Source organism: Achroia grisella, unplaced genomic scaffold (assembly GCF_030625045.1).
Source record: "Achroia grisella isolate CSIRO2021 unplaced genomic scaffold, CSIRO_AGI_Agris_v1 utg487, whole genome shotgun sequence".
Lineage (NCBI taxonomy): Eukaryota > Metazoa > Arthropoda > Insecta > Lepidoptera > Pyralidae > Achroia > Achroia grisella.
In genome coordinates, this window is record NW_026712891.1 from 5,517,149 (window position 1) to 5,526,309 (window position 9,161).

General features: G+C 34.0%; 1 protein-coding gene across 1 annotated transcript; it reads right to left on the minus strand.

Moving 5' to 3' along the window:
• Nucleotides 1-362: 362 nt before the first annotated feature.
• LOC131845862 (mitochondrial intermediate peptidase) lies at nucleotides 363-8,775 on the minus strand. The gene is made up of 12 exons (XM_059195004.1): nucleotides 8,530-8,775; nucleotides 8,297-8,447; nucleotides 7,373-7,632; nucleotides 6,522-6,773; nucleotides 5,640-5,828; nucleotides 5,226-5,542; nucleotides 4,688-4,851; nucleotides 3,798-4,019; nucleotides 3,103-3,216; nucleotides 2,140-2,262; nucleotides 1,505-1,687; nucleotides 363-1,016 (listed from the first exon to the last, which is right to left on the minus strand). Exons 2-12 carry the CDS (start codon nucleotides 8,441-8,443, stop codon nucleotides 894-896), a joined length of 2,094 nt encoding a protein of 697 aa, XP_059050987.1. The 5' UTR covers nucleotides 8,444-8,447; nucleotides 8,530-8,775; the 3' UTR covers nucleotides 363-893.
• Nucleotides 8,776-9,161: the final 386 nt, after the last annotated feature.

The window sequence follows — 9,161 nt, forward strand, 5'->3', positions numbered from 1 at the left end:
TACTAGCGCCCAAGTGTGATTTTCATCGAGTTACGTCAAAATGGAGGGATGATTAAATACTATTTATAATTTTCAATATTGTTTTATTCAACTTTTAAACATAAATTAATTTATATACAGAACAAATAACATAAATACTGCTATATTCAATTGTGATTTATTTCCTATTCTACAAGTTCTAGTATAAAAATTTACTAGCTAGATATTATTAGATATTGGAATTTTATTTTACAAATTGAGCTATATTTACATATAATTTATTATCTTATTTATTTTTGAACCAGGTTAGGTTTAGTCCACACTATGCCAGGAGATAAAAAAATGTGTACAATTTTATTATGACAGTTTAACGAATGTATTATGACAGTTTCACGAATGTATTATGACAGTTTTTGTTTTATTGAACTCATCAAGATCACAATAATAATTATAGACATAAACATACAAATAGGATTCGGAAATATACCTGCTGGTAAGAACAAGGTGGTAGGTTAAATAAATCCTTCATATCAAATTAATTGTAAATGCAGATCTAATCTAATATGCAGATCAAATTATAGTTCTAAAACTTTATAACGAGTATACAGAATAGTACCAGCAGTTGGCGTGTTTTTTATATATCTAAAATCTCTGATCCTTGCATTACGGTGGAGACTAGGATTACCGTACTAATTCTTCGCCAGCATAAGTCAGTGAGTACCTGTACATTAGTGGGGACAGAGTCCGGCGAGGATAGATTGTTTCCGAGATTAAAAAAAGGTCCTAACTCTTAAATCGAGTTCTAACAGCACTAGTAATTACTTGTCCTACAATAAGCACTTCTTTAGAGTATTATGTTTCTTAATAAGCACCTCATGTCACTATTATCACAAACAGATCTGAGTTACATTCGTTCACTTGTCAGTCATCTTGAACACTGTATCCAGGTGGTCCTTGTGGTAGTCCAACTCCTCAGCCAACGCATTGGCTAATATGTCTGGCGTGACGTCTGTATCTAGATAGTCACGTAGTAACACCTGTAACAAACACGAATGTTTATTTCTTAATTGCGTAGTTAATTTGTCGAAATTTCAGTTAGTAAACCAAAATTAAACAACACGAAACTGGATTAATGGATATATATTTGTTACTTTTAGTACACGCAAAAACTACTCAAATTTTTAATAATTTTTACAGTAATATAACTCATACATCAGAATAGGCTATAATTTAAAAAAAGGTACATACAATTTGGTCGAAACGTATTGATAATTTTCAAGTAAGTGTGATACAGACGAAATTGCGCGGGTTGGAAAGTTTGTGTGGTTGGATGGATGGCTGTTTCTTACTCTTTCACGCTAAAATTACTGAATGGCTGTGGTTGCACCCGCATGAAATTTATAGCCTATGCGCTATTCTGATTTCTAAGCTATATTAATGTAGTTTTATAAAAATTCGTTCAGTGGTTATAATCACAAGCTTTCGCGTTTATAATATTGGTAAGATATAAATAAATAAATTGTACCTGCGGTGCTTGTGCCCCGCCGTGGCACAGAACCCCGGCCCGCAGCTGGTCGCCAGCCGCCCGTGACAGCGGCTCGCCCTCGAAGTGCCGCTTCCAGATGCTCCACGCCAACGCCCGGGATATCAAGTACGAGTAGTACTTCGCGCCGTATCCTATTAAATGGCTGAACCGGTGTTGCCACGCCTACACAAAATTATATATCCATTTATATACTATATACAAAAAAATCTAATCAAAATGAATAACGACGAATCTGCGTTCCGAATGAGTGGTAGAATAAAAAATATGACTATTCAAAAGTGCTTGTATTGTATTTATTTGAATAAAGATTATTACTATCTCTATAGATCTGTGTTCTGTGATCGTTTGTTTGCTAGGACTTCAACATAGTGGCTTGTAAGGTAAAAAATGTTATAAAATTTGCGAGCATGCGAGATATCAGATAGAACTATCTGAAGTAAGGCTACTAAATCGCTAAACCACCGCGGCCTTCAAAATATATAATAGTAATTTGCATAAACCTTCAAAGTTTTACACGACAAAGACTGTAAATATTGTGTAAATTGGAAAAAAAAACAGTGTTTATCTATCTATATACTTCTATCTGTTTTTTATCTATCTATCTAAGTACATACCGTATTCTCAACATAGGGTAGTCCGTAGTACTGTTTCTGCACCTCTTTCAGTACATCAGTGGTATGACCGCCGGAAGCCGCGTTTGGTCCGTGGTAATGCTGGTCCAGAGCCGAGTAGAATACCTGTAATTGAATCAATGAATGGATATAAATTACCATAGACATACATAGAGGTAGATGACACAAGTACTTAAATTTATATTACACTAAATGTTGGTAACTGTTTTATAAATATATTTTAGTATCTGTGTTCTTGTATAATAAGTAAAATTATTGTCTATGTTCTTATATAAGATATTAGTAAATAAAACATGTATATTTGACTATAACGGTGCCTTTATACTAACTGTGTAACTGTTACCCGCGACTTCGAGGAAATACTAAAATAAAAGTAGCCTATACTGTTTCGTTTAATATTAGATATCTGTTAGTATAAGTCTCGTCAAAATCGGTCGAGGCAGGTGGAGAGTTTCGCCAGAACAAACAGACAGACAAAAAAAAATTTTTTTTATGTAAGTACCGCCTATACTTTCATATACATTTATTGAAAATTTGTCAATTTAAAATTATAACCAGAAACTTCTCTTTTACTTATTTGTACAGATATATTGATAGCAAAACTCCAACAGCACTAAAGTATGTTTTTAGTGGAACTATCGACGGGACATTAATAAACTTGATATCGATAGTCTTCTTCTGCATAGCTAATACAAAAATAAACATAAGTTTAAAAAAGAATATTCGTTAAAGTAATATTAGCAACTATATCACTGAACTTCCACGGCCTATTCCTATACGCACAATAGCATTCATAAGTATGTCTCTTTGAAAAAAAATATATATTTCTATATGTCCTTTACAAATCAAAATATATATTATATATCTGTTGTGATATGAATAGAACAGGCTCTGCTTAGCTTCGTACTAGATGGCGTTGTGTGATTTATCAGGACTATTTATTACCTGCAGTTGCATTTCGCTGGCTCCAAACAAATATTTAGATGCACAGAGTCTGTGCAGCATGTCCTCGGGCATGGGCTCGCGGGTTTGGAAGTGTCGCGCGAACCGACGGACAACCTAACAAAAATTTATTTATAATTATTTTGCAATATAGATTTTAGCTGCCTTTATATGTACGCTCTTTTATAAATTAAAAAATGTGTATATGTAAAGTATTTTAGAACAAAGAGAACGCGTGCGCCGCCAGCTCACGTATTCCCGCGTTCTTCTAATGTTCGTGTTTTCGTGGCTTTTTGTAATAGTTAACTATCATAGCAAAATGGTGGACTGACAAAATGAATCTGCGAACAACTGACTATGGAGCGAAGTCATAATTATAGAGTTGTTGATTATGCATAAAGTTAACGTATCAAATAAAAAAAAAATCTCAAGAATATAAAAAAAGTGAAATGACATGAAACACGCGTAACCCCGCGTGATTTTATTCAACTAATAATATTAACTTACAGCTAATTAAATTTATTAATATGTTAAAACTATTAAACTATACACTCAACTATAGAAAGAGTGATACATTCTAATTTTATTTATTACAGATGGCAAGACTTCTGTGTACAGGTCAATCTTGAACCTTACCTAAAAATGAGTTTAAGAAATGCATGCTCGAATGGTGGGAGTAGAAGCGAGTTGAAAGAGACCTGTGGGCAGCTGGCGAAGTACTCCATGAGCACGCTGGGTACCTCTGCGAGGTCTGTGGGGCAGCGCGTGCCGGACACGTGCTGGTGTCGCGCGCGGCCCAGCATCGAGTGCAGCGCGTGGCCCGCCTCGTGGAACAGGTTGTCCACCGCCGCCGCCGACAGCAGCGCCGGGCCCGACCGGTGCCCGCCGCTCAGCGACAGCATCACCACCACCAGGGGGTTCTGATACGTACCGTTCATTTTATTTATTTATTTACTCACTCATCCACCTATCCACTCATTAGACGTACTGTACGAACTATTACTTACTAACTCCCTCATCCACCCACTCACTCACTATACCTACTGTAGGAGCTAACCACAGGATACAGCCGATTTAAATTTCAAATTTCATTTATTCCTAACAGACTTCCGACGCTTTTGGCTATTGTAAAATATGGAATGAGTCATCTACGAAATTGTTGCACTCTTTAGACAAAGTCTATGTGTGCATTGTTAGTTTATTATATTGTAAATTTATTGCGCATATACAATTATATAAATAAATAGATTAAGCAAAATATTCAATAAAATTCTTCGTTTTCCTTTCTTGTAAATTCTATTGAAACGGATTATACCTTCTATCAAATTATATTAACTTGTTTGCTATTATAGTTGTATATTAGCTCCCCACAAATGTCTACATCAATTTTATTTTGTAACTCACTCAAATCAAATCAAAATATCTTTATTCATGTAGATCTATTACAGATTCTTATGATATGTCAAAAACTACCGTCAGTTCGGAGAGCATTCGAGGTAAGAACTGACAAAAAACTCAAATGTGCTTATACATGTTTACAAAAATACAGATTAACTTTTAAATTCAAAATTAGGCAGAATAGACTAACCTGGTATGTACCATCTGGCAGCAGTTTCCCGCCCTGTATAGTGAAATGGCAATCCTGGTGAGGTTTCCCTGGTCTCTCATACAGATCCCAGTATATATGACCAAGTAAACCTTCGGTCTCGTGCACCACCGCCAGTTTGTAAACATCAGGTGACCATGATTCACCTAACAAAAAGTAGAAACTACATAAAACATGACTTAAGGCATTTTTTATCTGTTGCCATTGCGGTAAAGCTCATTTTGGCGTACAACAAAATTGAAAACAAATGCAAAAAATCTCATTAGTAATTTTTAATATTATCGATTCCAATGATAGAGGACCGTAAAAAATCTATTACTCCTTCGATAATGCATTTTTTCTATAAGATAAATACTGAAATATCTCGATAACATTAGGCTTACAGCCTTTTATGACTAAAAGTTTTATAATATCTGTGCTTGTTACATGGGGACGAAAGTACTGATGATGCTGAGAAATAGTGATTCACAGACAACTTATTAATACATATTATTAAAATTTGATTGAATTGAATTTGTACCTGGCAACATTTCTTGAGATTTCAAACTAATACCGTACAATTCTTGACACAGCATATTCAAGCCTTCCATGCAACCACCTAATGAAAAATATGGACTGAAATCCGAGTTGGCAACATTGAGTAATTGTGTTTTTGCTTTGTGAGTGAAATAAGGAGTGTCCCAACACATTAGCTGATCTTGGTATGGCGATTCGTGTTTCTTCATTTTGAGCATAGCATCGAAGTCTATGTTTGCCCTGTCATGTAGGTGGTTTGACAATATATCTAGAAATTGGCGAACGTTTGGCGCCGTTTCCATTGTGCTTGCTTTTATTGCTCTGTAATAAAATAAGCAAATGTTAATGAAGAATGACAGAACACAACAAAAAAATAACATAAAAAAAATATATTTTTAAAAGGAATAGGGATGGTCACCTGTCTGCGTAGCACTTGAACCCGCAGAGTTCAGCCATGCGGTGCCTGGCGACCAGCGTGGAGTTGAGGAGTCGCTCCTGACGGCTGTCAGCAGCCAGGTACAGCCGGTAGGCCGCCTCGCGGGCCGCCACCTCACCGCATTCCGCGTACACTCCACTCACTATTATGTCCTCGCCTTCTGTGCTGAAACTATGCACAAATATCACTTTAGGATACTCGATAAATTCAATGGCCATAGTGGTCCAGTGGTTTAGCACATTATTTCATTTTTATTGCTCCCGATTTCCATTATTTCACGGTAGAAACATTTTGTATTCATTGAGTATGATTGTTTATATCGATCTGAATATTTTCTTTGCATATTATGTAAGTATTCTTTTTCAAAGACAATTCCCTAATTATTACCCCACTAAATGGGTAACTCTGTATAGGCTTTTAATTCATACTTACTACTCTCGTATTTCATAGTGTTCTTTCACAAGAATAATATATATATTTATATTGTATACAGTTTATATAAATAACGTATCACAGTATATGTGATAATCTACCAAAAGTTTTATAATAAGTAAAATCAAAACAGAATTGTCATAAATTTATGATGGAGCTAAGGTAGTAGGAAACTCCATACTCCATACTTAAAATTCCTGTTTGGTTCTAGAAGGCGATCTTAGATGTTGTGATGTAACATTTCAATTATAGTAATTGAAATATTACATCACAAAATATAGGATAACCTGTCAGGGTAAATTGTACACAAAGTATGACTGCTGTGACCACTTGTTCTACAATGTCACATTTCGTTGACCCCCTCCACTTTACATTGTGGCGTAATATAAGTATGACCGTTATTGATGATTATCTTTGTGTTTATATACTAACAACTGCCTAACATTAGCAGGGACGGCACGTCGCGGCACCCTCCTCGGCGTGGCTGCACCAGCCATGAACTTCTGTCCAGTCTGCAATATGGTGTCATTGAGAGCCACCACGCGTCTTCGTGGCTCCTCATCCAATTGGATGCCACTCTGCTCAAAGTCGAACAGGAACAACTCGGCTAAATGCTGATCACCTGATGTCCCTCGCTCCACAGAGTCTCGTAACGCTTCATATAGACCCTTATGTGTGTTTAGTCTGTAAATAGTGATGTAAAATTTTATATGAGGCAAAACTATGAAGTAATGTACTCATCCTAGTGAACATTCTCCTCCCTTTAGAGGAAATAATAATATAATTATTATTTCCTCTAAAGTTCATAATGTTCGTAATGTTTCGTAATGTTCACTACATTAATTAATATCATTATTAATTATTATTAATATAGGAAAAAAGAGAGGAGACATTATCATGTAAAAAAACTCTATAACATGTGAATTAAAGATTGCATTTAAATAAATAATATGAATTATCTTATTAATACAATAAATGTGAAAGTTTGTGAGTACGGATGGATGTTACTCTTTCATGCAAAAAGTACTGAACAGATTTTGTTGTTACTAGTGATATAGTACATCAGAATAATACATAGGCTATACATATAATGTGGGTAAAACCATGGGCACAGCTAGTATCAAATATTTACATATGCATTGTATATAAATATGTCCATAAAACATTTTGTAATAAGCAAATCAAAACAGAATTGTGATAAAATACACATGTAAAATAAACGTCCCCATTCCCATTCCCATATTTCAGTTCAATTTGTATTACACAAGAACTATTTAACTTACTTTTCAACCACTCCACTGATGCTAATGCATGCATCCTCAGCAGCACTGGCAAAATGTGGCTGTGGATGAGCTATCCTTACAAACTCTGCCAAATCAGCAACTTTGCACAAAGTGTCAGATAGTTCATCAAAGATCTCCACCATAGGTCTGCTGGGGTTAGACGTAGCTTCCTCTATGAGGCGATCAGTTGCAGCTATGGCTTGTTCCTTGAGAGTATAGAACCCTTCAAAAGTTGTTAGTTCTGGCTTGTTGAAAAGACCCTAGAAAATATTACTTATTAAAATTTGAAGCACCAAGTATTTTACTATGTGTTTCTTTGAAATCTGTTGACAGATTCAGACATTTTTGTTTAAACCTATTTGTATTCAAGGGAACATAAAAACTGTATCCAAAAAAATATACATATTTTTGTTTTATGTTTTTTAGCAATGATAACTTATATTTATAGCTAGGATTAAGTATACTCTCTCTTCTAGTTGATCTGCTAAGGATAGGTTCCTTAGTAGATAGACTAATGGATCATTGAATTATATATTTAGATATATAGCAAAAATAGATATTAAAATATAATATATAAACTATAGTCTGAGTATACTAAATCATGTAGGCCTTGAATCAGAACTATTTAACAGTACCTGAACCACAAATTAAAAGTAATAAACTATTAACAACTAATGATATTATAAAAAATGCAGGATTATTTTACATTATGAGTTTCAGAAAAGACATAATGTACTAGTACTAATCAATATTCTGTTCACAAATCATTAAGTAGCTTATTTATTACAAATGCAAGGAAATAAGATATATTTTTTAAGATATGTGATTGGTTTCTATTAACTAATTATTATCATCCTATTCTTTTAAATTTATTTAAGTTTAGAGAAAACAGATTCTCTTAAACACATTAAATGAATTACTTACTGTTCTCTCTCTTAATGATTCAAACAAAGGTCTCGAGCTGGGTCTGGTGTTGAATGCTGTAGCCAGTGGTGACCATGTAGTGACCTTACGACCAGTACTTTGGCGTTGGCCAAGGTGTAACACCCTCATGGGTTTTAAAAGCTTCATGTTTCTATAAAACAAAAATATTAACATACAATACAAACATGATTATGAATGGTAGTTTATAAGATTATTAGTATTTAGGTACCTACTTAATTATTTTTTAATTGTTCAGCTAAAAACTAGCATGAAATTCCAAATTAATAAGTATATTGAAAACTCTGTAAAACACAGAACACATGGGATGAATTTAAAAAAATCTGCCGTTATGCACTCATTTTAAAAATCTGTGATATTATTTCTAACTTCCTGATATGTATATTCTGTTATAAAAGATGATTTATTGATTGCGAGAGAAAAATAATACTATAATTATAATTCGTAATACATACAAAGTATAAAGAACACAGACTAATATTTTTTCAAATCTTTGGACAAATCGTAGAGTAACAACGTGTGACTTTTACACTGTGAGTTGTCAAAATTATCAATAAAGTGTTATAGATTTAAGATTATATTATTTAAATAAATCAAGATACATAAATACTGCGCCTTTTATACTTTGTACAGCGCGGTTTAGTTTATTTCATTTTTATATTTTTTAAGATATAGATTCAGCTATTTTTTTATGTTCACGCTCATCGAACCACCCGTTGACGTATCATAATACATTTATCTTAATCATTATATGCATGCTAGTAAACGTAAACATATATTGTGTTCTTAGCAACGATGTAGTTATTACGATTACTTGGCGGGTCATGCAAATTCGTCGACTAACAGT